This window comes from Panicum hallii, chromosome 3 (assembly GCF_002211085.1).
Source record: "Panicum hallii strain FIL2 chromosome 3, PHallii_v3.1, whole genome shotgun sequence".
NCBI lineage: Eukaryota > Viridiplantae > Streptophyta > Magnoliopsida > Poales > Poaceae > Panicum > Panicum hallii.
Window position 1 is genome coordinate 17475936 of NC_038044.1, and position 22350 is coordinate 17498285.

General features: G+C 49.8%; 2 protein-coding genes across 7 annotated transcripts; both read left to right on the top strand.

Moving 5' to 3' along the window:
- Nucleotides 1–5323: 5323 nt before the first annotated feature.
- On the top strand, nucleotides 5324–8095 carry LOC112887351. Of its 6 annotated transcripts, none has more exons than XR_003227551.1 (3): nucleotides 5324–6874; nucleotides 7746–7801; nucleotides 7900–8095. XR_003227551.1 is itself a non-coding variant. In XM_025953494.1 (2 exons), exon 1 carries the CDS (start codon nucleotides 5524–5526, stop codon nucleotides 6844–6846), a length of 1323 nt encoding a protein of 440 aa, XP_025809279.1. In that variant the 5' UTR covers nucleotides 5324–5523; the 3' UTR covers nucleotides 6847–6857; nucleotides 7750–8095. The 6 variants fall into 6 exon arrangements, 3 of the variants coding, with proteins under 3 accessions (XP_025809279.1, XP_025809280.1, XP_025809278.1); XR_003227552.1 differs by having other exon boundaries at nucleotides 7750–7801; XR_003227553.1 differs by having other exon boundaries at nucleotides 5324–6857.
- Nucleotides 8096–9077: 982 nt separating this feature from the next.
- LOC112886721 (tubby-like F-box protein 8) lies at nucleotides 9078–9854 on the top strand. Its single transcript, XM_025952697.1, has one exon. It carries the CDS (start codon nucleotides 9156–9158, stop codon nucleotides 9591–9593), a length of 438 nt encoding a protein of 145 aa, XP_025808482.1. The 5' UTR covers nucleotides 9078–9155; the 3' UTR covers nucleotides 9594–9854.
- Nucleotides 9855–22350: the final 12496 nt, after the last annotated feature.

Sequence of the window (22350 nt, forward strand, 5' to 3'; positions counted from 1 at the left end):
GGTCGTGGTGTTGGCCATGCCCGCAATGGCCGTGGTCGTGCCGGTCACTTGTGACCAGTATTATTCATAGTGTATGTAACTGGTGAACTGTGGTGATCACTCTGACTGGTGAACCGTCCGGACTGGCTGACCCTCATGCAAATTCTTCTCATCTATGAATTCCCGATCGCTGAAAATCTGTGTAAAATCTGCTATGTTAAGATTTCTTATGTCCTTTTTGTTTACCAATGTAGTCACGTTCGCATGGCTGGAACTCAGGAATTGATGGGCGCACATAAGTGGTGTAGCATGTAGTTTAATTTGATTGAAAATATATGTGAAAAAATCTGTACTGTTCAGATTTCTTATACTCTGTTTTTACCATCTTATTACAGTATTAGTTAATGTAGTTTATTGGTGATTGACTATACAAGCCGGAGGGAAATGAGCTCTGGGTTGTTTAACTGAACATTATTGGAGTTTTTTTATTGCTACACTAGACTTACTAGTGCTGCTGTTCAAGTATTGCATGTTTGCTGCTCGATGCGTGTACGGATGATGCCGCCGCATGTCCCTGACCCACAAGGGCAATTTTCAATTTAGCCTGATCTGTGATAGGCCTGTTGCTGGATAAGTTGCCCATGATTTAGCTATATAAACTGGTTAATATTATAATGACGCCATGCACAAAACTCATATGAACTTGAGCTATACATTACAGTTCGTAATTAATCTCAAGGCATTTATTTGAATATCATAAATATTGATACTTTTCAATTTATATTTGGTCAAATTTAACATATATAACATAACACTGCTAGAATCGTACTCTTTCTTGGACGGAGGGAGCATGTACGTGGGAGTAGATACTCCCACGGAGTAGAAAAAATTTACCCTATATATATCACCTGATGAGAGAGTCCTCCGATGTTAAAGAACTAAAGATCTGATCAGTCTATTCTTCATTCTGAAGATCTGTTAGATTTTCAGTTGGTGGCGCACGCGCGTCGAATAGCGTCTGGGGATTTTCATCCCATGGTTTAGTGCTGTGAACAGATGTTATTTTCCATATACACCTGAAAAAAATAGCAAATCCCATAAAGTTTGCACAAAGGTGACACGATCCCTTAAAGTTTGAACAAAGGTGACATGTAGGTCCCTGCCCCAAATTTCGTTCCCAAAAATCTCGCCGCCTTCTGCCATCCCATCCCGATCACCTCGCCTCTATTTGGATCTGTTCACCTCCACTTCCTCGCCCTTCACGGACATGGCTGCTTCCGCCCTTTCCTTCCACCTCCTCTTCCCGAGCCTGCCGCCGCCTCAGGCCTGGTCCTCCTCGACAAGCGGTGCTACATCATCGACCTCCGCAACGACACCAGCGCCGAGAGCACCACGGTCAGCGGCTTGCCGATCGAGGTGACCTTCCGCTTCATCCGCCCGCCACTTGTCTCCCACTTCTGTGTCCACTGCCCTGGCCTGGACTTTCGCCGCACAGGGCCCAAGATCGTCGCCACCGATGCAGATCTCGTCCTCCTCTGTGTCCCCCTCGACCCCAACAACGCCATCAAAGGATCGGACTGGGACTACTTCGTCTACCTGTCGAACGCCCATTGGCTAGATTTGCTACCGAACCCTATACTCATTAGCCGCAAGCTCAATAGAGTTGCAAATCAATAGATTTGCAACTGCGCTCATTAGCCGCGACGACGACGCTTGGTATTCCGTCGCTGCTCTCGGTGATAGGGCCCCCCTGTACCATGGCCGCAAGCTCATTAGGTGGGAGTACGACCTCAGATCATCCACATGAGAGTAGTAGCTTGAGAGCCATTCCATTCGATAGCCCAAATGCGATCCACGTAGAATCTTACTGTAGACCCGGATTCAAGACACCGATAGTTGGCGCGCAAGGTAGGAGATCTAGCACGTTCAACACCATCATCAGGCTTCGGAATGCCAACCACGACAACGGTTGGGTTCCCGATGTGTGTAGCGCGTTCAACATCATCATTATCAGTCTTCGGATGGCCAACCACAACAACGACTGGGTTCCCGGTGTGCGTTTATGCTGCAGAAGGATGGATTCATCATCACTTCGGTAGGGAGCCCAGAGCGGGCTTCCGCTCCGACCTCTTCCTCGCGACAGAGCGGCTACGATGCAGTCGCTCTCACCTTTGGATGGCTACAACTTAGCCCCTCTGAAGAGAGCTCCCCGACCATGGAATGGACCAGTAATGCTTGACGTTAGGGGCAGGAGTCCTAGACCGTGGTTTGGGTTTTGGTTTTTGGCTCCCAAAATGGGTTGGTTTGGGGGGGCGGGGGGTGGGGTTGTCCCTTAAGGAACCTTTTCTGGAGTACTTCAAACTTGTCTGACTGCTGCGAGTGCGAAAGGGAGCGAAATGAAGGACTCTTCATCACCCTTTGCATCTCCACAACCAAGGCAGGGTGAGTTCATCGGATTAGCCGACCACCATGTGAACTCCATTCAAGACCTCCTGTAAACAACTGCGGAGACTACTCTGGTCACCGACAACCTCCGAGAGGCATGACCCCATGTGATCGCCAACTCCACACGAGAACGCGAACACTCGGGGTCCGATGGAGAGCACGTCGTGGCCAACCAGGACGTTGATTCCACACCCCGACACGTGGAAATATGGAGCGTGATTGTGGTTGTCAATGGTCCTTAACACCTCATTTTATACCATCAACAATGCCTAATTTAGTCATAAAAGTGACATAAACCATAGTCATAGGGTTTATTTATAACCATTTCCACAAGTTGTGATGACTATGTGAGTGTAGGTACAAAATGACCATATTCATGATAAAAAATGGCCATTTTGGTTGCACCATGTCAAAGAGCTCGTCGAGGTACACGAAACGGAGTTTTGGTTCACCCGAATAGGAGTCCGGTCGAGAAAGTTACAACTTCTAGAAGATTGCAAAGATGTTCTAGGAGCAGTCTGGAGTAAAAACGGTCATAATGGGCTAATCCAAACTTCATTTTTGGCGATTCACCTGGCGACACAAGGCTAACGAAGAGATCTATCAGCCCACAAAAGATGAGCCCATTTGGGCCAAGTCAGGGGCGGGCGCCGCAATCACACTGGCGAAAGAGAAAATACTGGAGGTGGCGGTAAGGCCGAAAGATCAATTTTTACCTATTTTGGCTGGTTTTTTATAAAATTTGATAAAAACATAAACAAATAAAAAACCGATGGAAACCGGCTCGAAACCGATCAATACCAGTCATTGACCTATTTTCACTGGTTTTCGGCCGAAATCGAAAACACTACTCAGTGCCGTCTACGTCATCGATCTGTCTGAGCAGATCCTGGGAGTTTCTCTAGCGTTGATCTAAGGTGTTTTGATCAAATGGTGGTCGGTGGACGTGCCAAGGATCCATGGAATCACAAGTCATACGCTAAGGGTCAGAAACCGATGTTCCCAACCGACATTTCGGCCTCGATTGACCTTATAACCGCCTCTAAGGAGCATCCATCACCGTAACATCGAAAGGCGGTGATATTGGACGGTCAGGGCAGCGAATCCAAGGCACCCACAACCACACTTCGACCACCGACCTTCCTCAACATCTACAAATGCCCCCTGCACTTCTTAGAGCTATAAAAGGAGGTCTCTAGCTCCCGAATCAATCATTCTATTCAATTCAGTTCACTTCCATCACTAGAGTAGTCACTTTTCATTATAATCACCTCCACATGAGAGTAGTAGCTTGATAGCTCTCCTAGTGAGATGTAGAAGATAGGGAGAGGGTGAGGAGAAGCTAGGGGAGGAGCCGGCGTATCGACGACCTCTCCACTTGTAGCTCGACGGATGTGTTGACACTGTTTGGTCGAAAAAATCTAGAGCGGAGCTATTTTCATTTTAAAATGTTTTTTATTTTTTTGGATAAAGTATACCTGTATTAAATGTGTGAAGCACAAAAGTACAAATACAAGTACATCGTATAAGGATACGGAGGACAGCTGCCCAGCCTATATGCTACAAGGACCTCAGCAAGAAAAGAAAAATCAGACTGATCCTTAGCCCCTTTGAGAATGGAAGTCAGCCTCATCCGCCGCCAACAAAGACTTTTAAGGGAAAAATATTCCCTCCATTCCACTATATAAGCATTTCTAAGGTTCAATTTTTTTTGTCAAAATGTAAGCATTCTTAGGGATAAACTAAATGGGTAGGTGGGTTGGTGGAGAGTTGGTGGGTAGTGTAAAATGAGGGGTATAAAGGTCTTTTAGCAGTTCTGTTATTCCTTGAGTTTGAATGCTAGAAATGCTTACATTTAGGAACGGAGGGAGTAGCAATTTTGTTTATTGTTGGCAAAATAGCCACTTCCGTCCCCGAACTCTTGGCTTTGGGTCGATTTCGTCCCCCAACTCTTGAAAGGTGCAGTTTAGTCCCCGAACTCTTGTATTCCGGTCACTTCCATCCCCAATCCGACCTGACTGTCCATGTAAGCATGCCACATCACCCAAACGTGTATCGTGGTTTCTGTACACAGGTGAAAAGACTAAGTTATTACCGTCGCCTTCATTTTTCTCTCCTGCATGGGCTGGGAGGCATTGACCTCTGCCTCTCTCTCCCTCACGAGCCGCACAGGAGGCTTCCGCGGTTCCGCCTCGCTGCTCAGCCTCCGCCTCGCCTCCCTATTGCTTCACCGCGTAGGGGAAGCTCCGGGGCTCCGATGCTGATGGCGGCGGAGCCGTGAGCAGCAGCTCGTCCAAGTCAGCGGCGACCGCGGAGGTGGAGGTGGACGAGCGCGGGGAGGTCGGGCGACCCGTCGCGCCGAAGGACTGCGCGGCTACCGATCTCTGCTGTGGCGGCGCATCGCCTTTCGCCCCATGGCCCGAGGTGGCCGCCACAGGAGTGGATCGACGGTCGGGAAGGAATGGAGACCACCTGGTGGTGAGGAATCGAATAGCCGGCATGCAGAGATGGAGGTCAGACACTACTTTTTTTTATCAAATTGGAAATATGTGAGTTCGATTTGTGTTCAGCTATTGATTTAATGAATATGCTACTGCGTGGGAGAGGCGAAGGGAAAAAGGAAAAGGCACAGGGGCATATGAGACTTTTACCTTAGCAGACGTGGCGCTCGAGTGATGTGGCGTGCTTACGTGGACAGCCATGTTGGATTGGGGATGGAAGTGACCCGAATACAGGAGTTTGAGGATTAAACTGCACCTTTTAAGAGTTGGGGACGAAATCGATCCAAAGTCAAGAGTTGGAGGACGAAAGTGGCTATTTTGCCTTTATTGTTATTTGTATCGGAAGTTTTGTCGAAGTTTTCGGGCTTTGACGGTGCGGCCCGGCCCGAAACTGGTCAATAGAAAGCACTAACCACAAACAACGTGTGACGTACTAACGCGGCCGCGGCTCCAAAATTCCCCAAAGGTAAACCCTAGCTCCCTAACCCCAAATTTCGTCCCAAAAATCTCGCCGCCGCCTGCTGCCATCCCACCGATCCCCTCGCCTCTGCTTGGATTGGATCTGTTCACCTCCTCCGCTTCCTCGCCCTTGACGGACATGGCTGCCTCCACCGTTTCCTCATGGGTTCCACCTTCTCTTCCCGAGCCCGCCGCCGCATCAGGCTTGGTCCTCCTCGACAAGCGGTGCTACATCGCCGACCTCCCCAACACCACCACCGCCGAGAGCACCACGAGCAGCGGCTTGCCTATCAAGGTGACCTTCCGCGCCGCCCGCCCGCCACTTGTCTCCCACTTCTGTGTCCACTGCCCTGGCCTGGACTTCCGCCGCACAGGGCCCAAGATCGTCGCCACCGACGCAGATCTCGTCCTCCTCCGCGTTCCCCTCGGCCCCAACAGCACGGAATGGGACTACTTCGTCTACAGGCCGCGCACCCAGTGGCTAGATCTGCTACCGAACCGGCACGCCAGGCGGTTCCACGACTCCGCAACTGCCCTCATTAGCCGCGAAGACGGCGCTTGGTATGTCGTCGCTGCTCTCGGTGGTAGGGGCCCCCTGTACTATGGCCGAACGCTCCTTAGGTGGGAGTTCGACCTCCACCTGTACAGATCCTCAGATTCCAAAGGGTGGATCTCCAAGCGGCTGTCAGTGAATGAGTTCGTGAGGGACAGGCTTGTCCCTTTACCTCCGGCAGTCAACAGGCTGTACCACGAGACTGAGAAGACCATCACAATTGGCGGTGAGCATGGCACGGTCGCCTGGGTGGACCCGTGGCGCGGCATCTTCTTTTGTGACGTGCTCAAGGAACGCCCACTGCTCCAGGATGTCCCGCTGCCGGCGCCGGCAAGGGGTAACTGGGATCGCCTCCTCAAGAATCGTGACCTCAGCTGTTTGCGGGACGTGACTATCAGCCGGAACAAAGACTTGATCAAGTATGTCGAGTTGGAATTCTTGGAACGAGAAGAGCTGATTGCCACCCCTGTCCCTGTTTGCTACACTGATTGGGTGCGCCAACTCAATAACCCTAAATCCAAGGTCATCCGTGATGGCTGGAAGTCGACAACATGGAACATGGCGATACCGGTTGGTTTGTCGGAGGGCTGGCACTGGCAACGTGACTGTGAAGTTGTCGTTAAAGACATCAACTTGGAGGCTGGTGACCTATGCCTTTCTGATCTCATGGCTACGCTGAGCAGCAAGACCACAAGAACATGGAAGGAGCTTCCAGTGGCAAACCCCATCCTAAGCATGGATGATGATGTCGTTTACTTGATTTCTGAAACCAGACCCAGGAACATGGACAAGTTGGCAGTGATGTTTGCTATTGATGTGAGGAAGGCAACATTGCGAGGATTGGCTGAGCTTGATGTCCAGAAGATTACCATGGACTTCTGCACAAGTGAGATCTGCAGGGGTACTTGAGCAATATTAAGGTAGCTTCTGTATGCTGGTAAGTTCCCTTTATGTTTTTATGTGCGACTATATGTTTGAATGCCATGCTTGCCATGAGAACTAGTTAATCATTGTGTTGGTATGGTACCATTCTGGTTTCAGTAGGGTCTAGAGCTTCAGGAGCTATGGCTTGATGACAATGTGATTCAGTGGAGGAGGGCTATTTGATATGACTTGTTCTGTACAGTGTTGTCGATGCTGTATGCCTGTATATCAGGTGGTTAAACAAATCCTGGCAATAATCCAATAAAAATAAGTTTGTGTTAAGCTGATTTTTTGTGGTTTGTGCGCGTTCCTTCCTATGAAAAAGCTGTTATGGAAGTAGACAAGGCCACAGCTCAGTTTTCTTTAACTGTCGTGGAATTCTGTCTCAAATCAATACTAAACAGCTTATATTAATAAACATATTAATTATAATTATTTTGCCTGAATCATCAAATCAATACTAATGACTAATATGCCTTAAAACATGATAACTATTTGCTTATACCATAACTGGCATGTTAATACCAAGCTAGGCTCGCTGGCTACTTTTGCATGCCACTGGACAGGCCCCAGGCAACTAAACTCCCAAAAGCTGCACCCACACAGCCTGGCCGGGGCATCTGCAGGGGATCAACCAAATGCGTTCTATTGGACATAGTATTGAGTTGTGTTTATGACAAAACTAAGTTGTTCTGGGTTTTCACTTCAAGAACAATATATTTGACCAAAACAGACATGCATAATTTATTCTTGCTTTTATGTTACTTTCTATTTTTTGTGCTAGTTACTAATAAACATGACACTTGTTCTTGTTGGATGAACATAATAATTCTTGTTGTAGATTTTTTTATCATTCAAAACATGAGCTATTCTCTTTGATCCAGGCAGGAGTGAAGCACTGAAGCGAGCTGAAAAGTAGCTATCAAACAAACTGAACAGGGTAAAACATCTGATGCGAAGAGCTGGCTAGGACAAAATTTCAGGGAACTAAACATGGCTTTAGCACTGATGTTTTCTTTTTTCCTGGATTTATTCTAGGACTTAATCAGCAATATTCTTTTAGTGGACGTGAGGATTCACACTCAATCTTTCAGAGGTGGTCTTAGGTGTAGGCTTGCGCGCGTATCATCGAAGGGATGATGAGTGTGTGTACTCCCTCTGGTTTGGTAAAGGAAGTCGTTTTGGACAAGGCTTGAGTCAAAAATTGGAAATATAAATCATGAATAACTTTTAAGTTGTTGAGTTTGGAAATGTGAAAATCATATAAATAGATTTGTCTCGAAAATTACTTTCACAAAATATACATATATAACTTTCCAATAAATATTTTTATAGAAAATTGAAGTCAAAGTTGAGTTCAATTTGAGCCTCACTTATGCTAAGTAAGAAGTTCGGCATGTTTGGTTGACTCTTGGGGCTGGAGGACGTGTCCAAAGTCCAAGGATGTATATATATCTATCGGCGTGCATGAAAGTATTGGGAGCAAAAGGTCGTCCGGGGCTTGAAAATCAACACCATTTCACGTGCTAAATGGCGCCTAATCTAAGTTATTAACGGTCCCTTGTCCGTGTCTGCGTATACGTGGCATTGGACTTCCAATTTTCCACGCTTAGGTCAGACAACCCTCTCCGTTGACGCCGGATGGCATTATGACTTGTATACGTTGATCCAAAACTCTCAGTACTAGCGTGGCTTGTCAGACTTCTCTCTGTAGGTGTGGAGCCTCCACATATATAAATTCACATAAAGCCATAAGACACGCTGAAAATAACAATTCAAAGATTTAAATTGGAAAACATCAACGTTTCATGAGGATTTAAAACTAGGTAAATGTGCCAGTGGAGTTTTATGGGGATGAAACTCTCCTCATATCCCATGAAACTCTCATATTCTTTTTTTTCTCCACGTCAACAAATTTAATGCCATGAAACTCTGCTGAGACTGACCTTATGATTTATATACGTTGATCCAAAGTGTGGCTTGTCAGACTTTTCTCTGTAGCTGTGGAGCCTCCACATATATAAATTCATAAAAATCCATACGGCACGTTGAAAATAACAATTCAAAGATTTAAATTGAAAAGCATCAACATTTAAATTATTCAACTCGTACTCCTAGCCAATAAGAAAAAAAAACCCTAAAGCACCGACCTTGCTTGCCGCCTCAATAACCCACACACCACACACACTCGTACCTGAACCATCGATGATCTCGATTAGTTGATATGTTTAGATCGATGCAGTACGACCTCTTTCTCTTTTCGCAGCACTACCTCTTTCTCCAAGTCATCCATCATGGACCGGTCCATGGATTTCAGCAGCTCCCGCGACTTCAGCAGTGTCCGTGACTTCAGCAGCGCCCGCTTTTCTGACATTGCCGGAGGCACCATGGTTGGTGACGAAGAGGGACAAAATAAGGAGAGGCCGCTTGTGCTTCGGAACAAGGCCCCCAGATGGCACGAACAGCTGCAATGCTGGTGCCTTAACTTCCGCGGCCGTGTAACCATTGCCTCGGTGAAGAATTTCCAGCTGATCGCCGCATCAAGCCAGCCCCCAGCCGCTGGGGCTCCAACCCCATCGCAACCTGCTCCACCCGACCAGGACAAGGTCATCCTGCAGTTTGGCAAGGTGGCGAAAGATATGTTCACCATGGACTACCGCTACCCGCTCTCAGCCTTCCAGGCTTTTGCCATCTGTTTGAGTAGCTTTGACACCAAATTAGCATGTGAGTAGATAGACACCATGGAATCGCTGGACTCGGAGCTGGAAATGCACAAAAGAAGAGATGCATCTAGCCCTAGGATTCTAGCTTGATGCTTTTGCATTTTATTGTGTTCTCTCATGGTTGTATTGTGTTCTGCTTCATGTTGTAGCCTTGGAACCGGACTTCTGAGCATGTATGTTTCACCTGCCGGCACCACGGTTGGTGGCATTCGTATGATATGCATCAGATTCCACCCTTAACGTGAAAAGGTTCCCTTGATGAATTGTTTACAACTTTCGCGTGGGTTCTGAGGCATGCTGGAGCACCAGATCAAAGTGATCACAATATTTTTCAAATCTGTTGTGCACGGGTGCTCTGCATTGTTATACAGGGTGAGCATCACTCATGCATTGCATCCCGTTGTCTCGCTCGCTGGAGCCTTCCTACCTCTTTTTTACCCTTTCAATACGGTTGGTCAGTCAGCAGCCACCATGTACCATCATGGCATGATCTGCGGGTGCACCCTTGTTCGGCGCGTCAAGTGCAGTGGTTATGCGGCTATGCCCCTGATAGGAGAATCATGGCACATGTGTGTGCCCCTTTATCTCAGCACAAAGTTGTGCCTTTCAGCTTCTTTAGGTTCAGCTATTTATTTATTTATTTTCACTTTTTTTCTTTATATAAGGACAGAAGGTTGAACACTTTCTGTGTGGAGGAAGAGTGCATTTTCTGTAGTGACAGCAAGGAGCAGCACAGCTAGGAGATGTGATAAAAAGTAGGAGGAAAGTGCGCATCTGATCTGGGCCCATGATGAGTGTGACCTTGTGAAGGAATGGAGTTCTTTTCTGCATGAGGGTATGTGCCTGGGTTCAATTTCTGAAAAATAAAAAGCAGCATGTGTCTGAGTATGATTTAAGAGAAAGAACATTGTGGCACATCGTATGCGTCTGCGCTGGAATGCACAGAACTGGACGGTGAGTGAACGGATCCCAAACCTCCGATCACTCTCCTTCCAGGAAGGAAACAAAGCATACCGTGCCTTGCTTTTGCTTGCTCGGACGGCATGACCTGAAGAAACAACCGGGTACACGGCGGCCGGCAATCATTCCCGGCGCGCGCACACGACGACACGAGGGCCTCGCCGCGGCTCCAGGACGGTGGCGGCAGTGCGCTGCGCACGCACTACCGCACTACCGGGGCAGGGCTCGTTGATGTGCCATGCCACGAGTGGCCTCATCACTAGACCGGCAGTGGCAACCGGCCGGACCTGGTGCTCGATATGATTCACGAGGATGATTGGTCCGTGTCGGCTGCTTCGGCAGTCCGGCTCCTCCGAGGAGAGGGCATTTGATCTGATCTCGTGCATTTGGGTTTTATAAGTGTTTAACTGAAACGAACTGGATTCCCGAAATGAGGAATCCGACTCTCTGTATCATTGTGATAGTCTCTGGATCAAACGTTATCACATACAGAACTTATTTCAGGCATAATATCATAGTCATACTTCGCATAAGGTCAAACACGGGTTTAATTATTATATAAATCCATAGGATCTGTAGTACGGAAGTTATTACAAGCCTCCCGGCTAGAACGAACAAGCAGAAAGTGCAAAAAGTAGCTAGGTCTTCGGCCATTCTTCATCTTCTGGAACGTTCTCCACGGACAACTTGAGCGTAGCACGAGCTTCAGTCGTACCATCCGTCGTCGTTGGGGTCGAACTCGGGGTCGGATCCTGCATCGTACCAGGCTATCCCCAAGATACGGGATAGGTTCACGTCACCATCCGAATGTAAGCTTTATAGCGGACTAGTCTAATGGGAAAACAATTTCAAGGAAAAGCTGGGGTTTCCTAAGCATGCAACATCGTATATAAGTACACAAACACTTCTCCAGCACCGACACGGGCTCTTCCGGCATCCCGGACTCCCGGTCCAACACACACCTTCCAACATCACCAAGTCGATGCGAGGACTCCCTCTCCTCGCATCTTAGCTGCCCCCTGGCAGGAAGTCATTCTAGAGGGAGGTGGAATTCATGAGTAACACTAGCTAATAAGAGCAATAGAAGAGTAGGGATGTCCATGACCGAGGACGCGGCTATACGTATATTTTCACCCTGCAGGGGTTGTACACCTGGTCCCACTCGAATCGACGTTAGTCGGGGATCAGCCGATTTAGCGACGAAACACCGGTCTACTGTAACAGGACTAGGAGCCACGGCACCATCCGGCTTTCCCGGGTCTTGGGCGCATCCTCTCGCAAGAGGTCGCCCCAGGACCGTGAAGCCTCCCTTGCGTCTCGAGGAACGTGAGGTTAGCAGCTCCTCCCCTTGCACCGATACTCGATCCTCCTATCGGCTTGGTACCGCACCTGCTGGCCCCGGACCGGGCCCACCCTCATAATGGGTAAGTGGTGTGCACGTTTATAAAGTCCCACCAATCATAGTTACTCTCACCCAGTCCTCAATTGCCGAAGCGGGCATCTTCGTCTCGTGCGTCTCCATCGCAATGGTCCGCAACTGCACCCATTACGGATGCCCCCAGCTCCTCAACCAAGTATCTACTAAAAATGTACCCGCCACAGGTACTCCGTAGAGTGTGCCAAGATACACACTCCAAGCCCTCGATCTACGATCAAGTTAAATTCGCCCGCTTCCGGCTAAAATAGCCCTAATCACCAACTCCTAGAAAGTGTATCTCCGCTCACACCAAGACTATCCATCCATTCCCACACATACACATGCAACGCATAGCAAGACATTTCATATTTCATTGAGTGTAATAGGATTGCAAGGAGTACAGGTAAATAAAATAGGCTATGCAGGCTCATCTCATAATAACACATTAAGTAACGATAGCATATCTAGTAAGCAATGCCTAATAGGTATTCAGATCGTAGATGGGCGTGAACCTGGCGGCTCTTCGAAGTCCTCCTGAGCTTCCGGGTGGTCCTGGTCGTCGATCAGCTCCTCGTAGCTGGGTCCTATTCGTAAATACGAGTAAGGGCAAGGACCAAAGTGCAAAAGTGCACAAAAGATGGCAAATAAGATCCAAAACACCATGAATCCTATTCTAATGGGTAGTTCATGTTTTTAAAAGAATTATGGAACTAGTTTCATAATTTTCGGAGGCCCGGTTGATTTATTACGAATTTTCTAAGGAAAAACCTATTTCTCAAATTAATATAAGAATTTCGGAAAAGAAAAGAAAATAATAAATCAGCAGCGACACATGGCAGCACCAGAGCGTGCCACGTGGCATGCTGACGTCAGCATGACATCACTGGTGGGGTCAGCCCCTGCTGACGTCAGCAGTGGGCCCTGCTGACATCAGCGTTGACCGATCAACGGTCAACTGGTCAAGGGTCAGTGGGGCCCGCTGGTCAGCCTCACCCCGAGGCTGACAGGTGGGTCCCTCAGGTCAGGCTGGGAAAAGAAAAAGGGTCCGGTTTGGCTCTAGGCTCAAAGTTAGTTGGGCCGGCTCAGTCGGCCCAACAAAGCTTGGCTCGGTTCGTGGGTCGACTCGGCCTGCGGCTCAGCAGGCCGGCTCGGGTAGTGGGCTGGCTAGGCGTGCAGGCCAGCCTCGGCTTCCAGTCCTTCGCGGCCGACGCGTCTTGGGGCCCGATTCCTTCATGGGCCGTTGGTGGGCTGGCGGCCTTCTCTCCTTCTCTTCCTCCTCCTCGCTGGCTGGGCTGCTTCCGCTCCTCTTCCTTCTCGCTGACAGGTCGGCCCCACGCGTTAGTCTTGGCGGGATCCAGTGTGGTGGGGCCTGGATCCAGTGCGGCAGGTGGCGTGCGCGTGTGCGTGTGGGCGCCGTGGGTGTGTGTGTGAGGCAAGCGCCCAGTGGGTGCTCGAGGAAATGCCTAAGGGATTTGGCCGCGACGTCGTGGCCGCGTTGCGTGGTCACCGCACACGGCGAGGCCGTGGCGGGGTCGTGGCGCGGCGACGGCGACGTGGCGAGGCAAGGGCGGACAGAAGCAGGCACGGGCCGTGTCGGTCTGTGCGTGTGTGCATGCTCGTGACGTCCTGGACTCCCAGGGTCGCGGCTCGCCGGTCACGGCGGTGGTCTCGAGCCAAGGCGGGGCTTGGGCGACGGCTCGGGTTCATGGCGTGGGTGTGCACACACGTGCGCGGGTCCTGGCTTCCCAGGGCCGCAGCGCGGCCATACCGTGCGCGGGGCACCAGCATCCCGGGCCTGCAGCACGACGCGGCGGCGAGGGGCGACGGCGGTTGCGGGGCACGGAGGCGGCGCGTTGGGTCCCTGCACAAGAGTGGCACCAAGGCCGGTAGGGAGAGGGGATCCCTAGGGTTTGCTACGGATGGCTCATCGGCGGCGCTAGGCATCACGGCGGCAGCAGGAGGGTGGCGGGAGCGAGGGAGGTGCTCACCGGCGGGGCTGAAGAAGGAGGCACTCGGGACAGTGGAGAGGTGAGGCAGGCGGGTCGAAGCCGTGCAGGGTGCGCGGCTATGTCGGCGTCGTCGTACGGGCGCAGGCGCGATGAAGCTCCGGGGCGTGGCGTCGTCCTCCTCCTCGCTCTTCTCCTCCTCTTCCTCCCTCTTCTCCTCTTCTGGTGCGGCGACGGCGGAAGTGGAAAGGCAGAGGGGTGGCTAGGGTTTCTAGCTGCGGCCGAGGGGATTTATAGGGTAGCGCTAGGGTTTGGGCGCGGTTGCGGCCGGCGGGTTTTGGCGTCCGTGCCGGGACGCGTGGCGGCATTCCGGCGCCAGCAGGAGTAGGGCTAGGGCTAAGGCGGCGCGGGTTGGTGGCTTGATGGTCTCCTGGAGCCCAACAATCTCCACCTGCTCTCTTATAATTGTTTCCCTAAATTGTATAATCCTAGCCAGATTGCTCACACCTCTGATGTTCCAAATAAGGGCTTTCATGGTTAACCAATTCTCTTCAGCTCCTTGCTCAGATGCGTCCCCGTCTTCTTCTTTGCTGGTTTCTCCCCTTGATCCTCCCCCCCCCCCCCTCAAAACTCCCGATGCTTGTTGTCCACCCCTTCCAAGAGTAAATTCTCCCTCTATAGAGTGTGATTTTCAGCCAAGACCTTCTCTCTGTGCATTTTGTAATTTGCTTCAGCTAAGGCTGCCCTGGCTTCTTCTTCCAATTTTATAGCAGCAATGTTTTCATGTAAGATCTCATTATCCACCCCTAGATTAATACCACAGTTATAAGCTACGTATTCTAAGTTATCATCTTCACAAGAACTAAGAATTGAAAAGGAATTCAAAGGGATGTCGCTCATACCTCTAGTGTCCAACGACAGCTTTTGTGTCCTGGTACTCTTCCTGGAAGCGACAACTAGCCTGAACTTTCACTTGGGCGAGGCCTTACTGTTAAGCATCACAGCTCGGTCTTCGTTTTCTCCCCCCTTCGACTGTTTCCTCGAGCCATCCTCCACGTTTGTCAACAATTCCATTTGTTTCTGAGACGTGTTCAATTTCCCCTGCCCCCATAGATTCTTGTGAGGACTGGAGCACCTCCTTGGCAGCCATACCATCAGCCGTGTCAACGGGGCTTTTGATCACCAGCACCGGCCATTTGCCTTTGCTTACAAGCCTGGACCCCCATCTTCCGTGTGTACCAAAAAATGATTGTCCGGCACCGAGTCTTGCTCCCCACCCTCAGTCTTTTCCTGCTCCTCCACACCTTTGTCTTCAGCCTGTCCTTCGATGAGATTATTGCACACCTTAGTTAAAGTGCCTGAGATAGGATCAAACATAGCCAAAGGGGTGTTCATGGCGTACTGGGCTTCTGGGACCTCCTGTCCACACTCCGCTTCATCCCCTGACACAGTTCGATCACTCGTCTTGTGTTGTCGACCTCCCTTCTTCCCTTTCACATCTTTGCTACGCTGCGCTGCAGCCCTGTCCCCCTCGCCCCTCTCCTTTACTTTCTTGATAGGTTCCTCATCAGAATCAAATAGGGTGTCTTCATCCTCGTCCTCCTCCGGGTTGTCATCATCGGTTTTCCTGCCAGGGGGGGGGGGGGTTCCGGGACAAATTTAATTTCGTATCCCACTCCGTCGATGAAAAATTCAAGGAAGCCATTAATTTTTGCAACGTCCCTAGCCTTGATCTTCACCTTGATCGGCCCAACTCTGATGAGTGATACCTCATCAACCACTACAACTTTCCCAGCCAATTCAGCCATTGTTGTGACAGCATCTGCATTTCTAGCCTGATCTGGTACGTTGAACAACTGAACCCATCCATTTTGCAGAGTTGAGGACACAGCAGGATCCATAGTTGAAGGCGAGAAAGTAACTGAGATCTTGTAGAGAGCCAATTCGAGACCAGTGGACTTGTAAAGTGCCTCTAAGATCTGTTTGTTGGGAAATGTAGCTAAGTACTCCTTGTCAGCAATTAGTTTCACGTCCCCGTTCCAATTGTTGTCAATCATATTCTTTAGTTCATGCTCCACCCTTTCTACAGTTGCAACTCCACTTTTGATCTTTATCAACCCCGCATGATTTGATTTCTGTTGAGGTTTGGCTATCCCTGGGATCTTCAGACAGTAGAAGCCTTAGCCAGGAAAACCAAAGCCATACATTTGCACCGAATTTCCTTTGGCACTAGGGCACTTGGCTGCTAGGTGACCTGATTCTTTGCATCTGGAGCAGAAAGGCGGGTTAGTGCAAGTTCCTTGGTGATGCCCTTCCTCTCTGCACCAAAAACAGACATCCATTTCCTTCTGACGAACAAGGTTTTTTCTCATCTCCCCGCAAATTGATTCAGCCCCAAGATTTTCTGTACTACGGAAAGAAGAATCTCTGTGCTCTCCACCTCCCAGGCGGTCGCAGATCTGGCCGCAGTGCATACCTTGTGAAGCTCTGGATTGCTGGTATTCAGCTTGTTTGCCGTAGCTCGTGCCCCATTGCTCATCCGGCCTTCTCTTGCCTCCAAACTCCTCCTCCTTGGAAATCCTGCGCCCCCCCCAGCTTGCATCTCCCCTCTCTCCCTAAATGCACAATCTCTAAGTTGAGATTCCCTTTGGAGCTCGTATTCTTCCTCCTCGCGCCTCCAGTTGGGGTTGTCAGGGAAGAACATTCCACCCGTACGCTCCTCGTCGAATATCCCTTTGGGCCTCCGCTGGTACCGGGGTTTCTCGCCATCCCGGCCTTGACGGCGGCAGCGAAGGACTGGGTGAGGGGTGGGGGTGGATGGATTCTGATTAGCCTGCGAGCCTTCCACCCGACTCACCTTATCTCATCAGGTCGGGCTGGATATTCCACACCCCTGAGGGCTATGGGCTTGGGCACCCAAACCCAGGTTGCTCCCGGCTCGGCCCGCCATGAGTGGTTGTACACGTCAGCAATCGTTCTTCCGAAACAAGATCCCTCCTGCTTGATTGCTTCAGTTATGATCGTCTATTCCCCCTCTGCCATTGACCATCCATGGCTGTGCTCTTTGGATTGTAGCGAATCAAGGTCACCCCCTACTGGATTTGGATCGGCATACTCCCCTCGATTGTTCTTAGATTCCTGAACTCCCTCCCCCCCCCTCTGATCTTTCCTCATTTGCAGGTTGCTCCTCATGTAGGAATGTCGAACTCGATACAGAGCGAAACAATTTCCTCTTGATTTCTCGGGCAATGCTCTCGCACTCTTCTTCTCTGTCCCATCCTGTTCACCTCAATCTCACCCCCTGTCTTTCCTCTCTCTCAATTCGCCAGATTACCTCCGATCGCCCCCTCTGATTCAGGCCTTTCCTTCTCCCTCCATCATCAGGAGCCGATTGTGTCTGCTTCCTGGTCTCATAAAGCTCCTCAACCCCGGGGGATCGTGGCACCGACAAAGGCGCATCACGAGGATGAAGCGGTGTTGCAGTCCTGTAGCCGGGGCATCTCCCCTCAATCAGCGGATTCGGGTCAGCCAACGCACTCTGAGCTACCTTTGGATCCCAGAAAGTCAGGAACCCAGAGCCCTTCGATCGACTAGAGATGTGATCAGAGATGACAATCGCCCTTCTGACGCTACCATGGTGCTCTAAATGTAGCTTCAACCCATCTTCAGTAGTTTCCCAGGCAATCCCGCCGACGAACACCTTTCGTGGCCTCCGATCTCCATCCCCGATGGTGGCGGAGAGAACGAGGGCGGTTGTGGTGGCGGTGGTGGTTGTTGGGATTGCGGTGGCGACGGCGGTGGCGGCGACGCCAGGTGCGGTTGCGTGCAAAAGCTGCTCATCTCTTAATCAGACAAGGTTGGACTCGCCTACATGGTTGGGTGCCATTTTAAAGTAAAAAAGGATTTGTACCTACCATTTTAGATAACTTGTCTGTAACATATACTCATTCCATTGAAAGGATTTGTACTTTAATGGTAAAAAATATCCCAAAAAAGACATCATTCAAAACTCAATAAAGTACAAGATAAGGTTGAGTCGGATCAGTTGTGCCATTTTAAAGTAAAATTTGAAAGTAGTACTACTAAGGTGATTACATAGCAGCATTCTTTTTCAAATGACATTACCACATTATGCATGAAAACATGATCATTTGTTGAGAGAGAATGACTCTTAAATGATTAATCTCCCATGTATTTCTACTGTGGGAATTTTGTAGAGTGGTCCTCGCAAAGATTAATAAATTGCAAGCATGGATGCTATTAGTCATAGAAAATTTGTAGAATATATAAATAGATGGTTCTAGTTGATGGTGATGTGGTGTCTGATATAGTGGGTTGTGATGTTGTTGTATAGCTCACATGTTGAGAGAAATAGATGTAATGACCCTTAGTGAGGTGCATTTATATAGGTTATATAGATTTGTTCAGGCTTTGCTAAGGTACTTCCAAATGATTGTGGACCGTCGATCTAATGACATATTAGTTGTAAGGAGGTAATATGTTTAATATTTATTATATGTATTTTTTAATCCTAAAATAGAAAATATCTTCACTGCCCTAAACGCCATGCATTTAAATCTATTTTCTCTCTTTGATGTGATATGCTGAAGAGTTTTCTACCCTTCCCGTCATCTAAACATGACACGTCCTACATATTTTCTCTCCTCACGTGATATGTACCAAACTATTAAATTTATGTATGCCTATAAGTTTTTATTTTGCAAAAATAGGAATGTAAAATATCTTGCCATTAGATCTATTAGGAAACATAGATTGCAATTAGCCATAATGTATTACACCCTAGCCATATAATGTGGTGGATCCAAACGTGCATACATGTAACATTTTTTTGGTTTTTTACGTGTAGAGACGTGATGCATACTTAGCCTACTGTAGTCTGTAACTGAATCTTCTATTCGGAAAACATAATGTCTGTGTATATACATGTTCTACTTTATTTAGAAAAATAAATTGTAACGTGACACGCGCTTGAGCTGTAACATTTTTTTTCCCATAATTTTTTCCTTGTACGAGCATAATTTATTGGAAGACTTTGAACATGAAAAATACACTTGTTCTTGAGAAAACACACTAATCCAAATGTGAAAATCAAAAATCTAGTTCTACACTAGTACATGCCTACACGTACAACTATACACTAGTACATGCCTACACATTATAAGAACCTATCCCTACTTTTTTACATCATACGAAGTATCTTGAGGGCGTTTTGGTACATTCACACTGCCCCCACAAACCCTAACTTATAACTCGTCACTTTACAGCCTGGAGCCCCACACGTCTATCCTAGTCATCGCCTTGCCTCATCATCTCCGCACTCAGACGCCACACTGCTCCGTTTCAGCATCTGCACCGAAGAGGTTCCTTTGCGAGTCTTCCGCGCACCTCTTCGGTCATCCGCCCCGGGTCTTCGGGAGTGTCCTTTCTCCGTCTTCGCCCGAAGAGCGTAGTGGAAGCAGTCTTCGACTCTTGCGCTTCTCCGTCCACGAGTTCACTTACGCTTCTCCTCCGCTTACTCTTCGGCGAGGCCCCGGCCGAAGTGTCTTCAGGGCGCTGCCTTCGCGCCCTCATCTTCGCGTAGCTAGCCGAAGAGTGAGGCTGAAACGGGTCCGGCGCCGTCTTCGCACGTACGCCCAGCGAATCCTTTTCTTCCCCTTCTTCTCCCTGCGTACAAGCGAACACTGAAAGCCTTGAATCCCATCCCTCCCAGCCGAAGCTAAGGGGAGAGGGGGTTAGGACCATGGTAAATTTCCCCAACATTCAGCCCCTCGCTGGCGAGAGCACGTCTTCGGCGAGCCGAACAAGCGATTCCGAAGAAGGGGAAATACTTCCCTAAGCGCCTCCCCCATCTTCGGCTCGCCGTAGTATCTGTTTGTACGTTTTGCAGGTGTTCCTATTTTTTCATGTTCAACTCTCCCTTTTTTCCGTGCCACGTTCTCCTATTTTTCCGCTCCACGTCGCCCGAAAACTTCACGCCCTGTTCACCGAGATGACCACGCCACGTCCTCCTAACCTACCGCGCCACGTTCTCCGAAACTACCTTGCCACGTCCTCCTTTTTTACCGCACTCTTCTGTCTCCTTACTGCCTATATAAGGCTGCCACCCCCGCGGTAAATCCTTACTCTTGCTCTCCGCCGCCCCTGCTTTGACTGCCTGCCCCTGACCTGGTGAATTTCCTTCCTCTCAACGTTTTGCCTTGTCCCCTACTTCTCTTCTTCGGAAATATTCCTTTGCACTTGCTTATGCTGCTTTCTTCTACCCAGCCTTTAAGCGAACTTGCTTCTTCGTTGCTGTTGCTGTTCTCTTCGCCCCTCTGTGACACCATGCCTCCGAAGTCGGACAAGCTTCCGGCCACGAAGGTGTTCGGCCGCAGCCGCGTGAGCGAGCGGCTCGTCAAAGTCTACGAGAAGATGGGATTCATTGAGGCCGGCCGCGGGTGCGCTCCCGACAAGGAGACCGTGCCTAGCCCCCGCGCGAAGGAAGTCATTGTGTACCGCGATCTCTTCAGCGCCGGTCTTCGCTTTCCCTTGGATGCCGTTGTCGTGCGCATTCATCGCAACTTCGACATGTATCTTCACCATCTCACTCCCAACGCCGTTCTTCAACTCAGTGTTTACATGTGGGCGTCGAAGACTATGGGCGTTTCCCCCTCCGTGGAAAACTTCGTCCAAGCTCATACCATCCATCATCAGCCCCTTCATATGGAACGAATGCAAGGCAGCACGGTCGTGAAAGAAGAGGCCCAGTTTGCTTCGCTGAACTTCAAATACCATTCTAACGTCGAAGCTCCTGTGGTCTGCTACAAGAACAAGTGGGACAAATACTGGAACGCCTACTGGTTCTACTACACGGTCGATGACGAGAACAGCCCCCTCACGTGCATGGACCTTCGTGATCTGCCGAAGGGTATTGGGACGAGGCCTGAGGACACGGATACCTCACGCATATTTCTCGTCGCCTTCTGTGAACTGGCTAGGGTCTACGGTACTCGCGACCTTGTCGAAGAGTATTGTGGGTCGAAGGTCTTCCCTGTTCGCGCTGGCTGGCAGGTTGCTGCCTGGGTCGATTTTACCAGCAGCATTAAGATTCCTGACTTCACCAAAAGCTTTGGTGTTAAGGGAAAAGGTACTACCTTCGGCTTATGTTTATTTTTCGTTTTTGTTTTTTTGTTTCGATTTTTTTCGTGCACTAACTTTTTCTATCTCTTTGTGTTCTCAGACATCGATGTTGGTCGTATCGAGGGCCTTGCCAATGATATCCTCGGCCCTACGATGGCGAAAGAGGTCGTCGATCTTCAGAACCGCCTTGACGGCCACTAAGACAACCGTCTCTTCGGCTTCTTCGACATTGTTGCCCCTGAGCAGGGCTCCACCTTGGCTCGTCGGGAGGCTAGCTTGAAGCGTTTGGCGAAAAAGGCCGGCCAAACCGACGTGGTTGCTGGTTCCTCTGGAGCACGCCCGAAGGCTGTTGCGAAGAGACGGAAGGAGGCTGAAGAACGAGTCTCTCATAAATGCGCCCGCCCTGCTCCTGTTTCCTCCAGCGAAGCTGGCTCGTCTAACACTGGCGACCCTGAGGAGAACAAGTCGACCGAAGGTGGCGGCGAGAGCGCTCATGGCGAAGATGCCCCAGGGTCTGGCACCGCCGAACGATCCGAAGAGCCCATCGATGTCACCTCGACTTCACCTCTTCGCGGTTCTTCGATGGAGGCTACACTGGCGAAACCCTTTGCAGTCGAGTACAACGACTTTGAGACTGAGAGCGACGAGGAACCGGCGGCCCCCAAGGTGACTGCTAAGGCGAAATCCCCCGAAGCCCCTGCTACCCTAACTACGCTTGTTGCGGCCGCTTTGGCTACTTCTTCTCCCCGCCGTGAGGCTGCTGACTTCGTGCAAGCTGGGCACGAGGACCGTTTGAGCTCTTCGTCAGAGACCGACAGTGATCGTCCTAGTGGGGGCGTCTTCGTCAGCATGGAGCAGCCTTCGGTGGTTGCCAAGCGCCTAGGGCTTCCCACCATGACTCGACTCTTCGGCGATCGCAAGCGCAAGATGCTCCAATTCTCGAGCGATGATCGCGAGCGCGAGTTACTGAAGGAAGCTGAAGATAGCTTCTGCTTCCCTATTATGGAGGAGGAACTCACCAACGAGAGCGTCGATGAGATCTTGACACATGCTCAAGATCTTAGTATGAAATCGTTTATTGCCTGTCGTGCCGCACAACGCCGCTGTCGCCGGGATCTTCGCAGCCACCAGCTGGCAGAGCAAACTACGGCCAGCGCCCTCGAAAAAGAGATTGCTGTAGTAAAGCAGCTACAAGATCAGAAAGAGGTGCTAGCGCGGTCCATCGCTCGTGAAGAAGAGAAGAACTCTTTGCCAAGCAGCTCGATGAGGCGAAGACCGAAATGGAGAACCTGTGGGGTCTGGC

What these genes read in the sequence shown, in the direction of transcription:
- LOC112887351 (XM_025953494.1), top strand. Translation starts at nt 5,524, where the DNA reads ATGGCTGCCTCCACCGTTTCCTCATGGGTTCCACCTTCTCTTCCCGAG.
- LOC112886721 (XM_025952697.1), top strand. Translation starts at nt 9,156, where the DNA reads ATGGACCGGTCCATGGATTTCAGCAGCTCCCGCGACTTCAGCAGTGTC.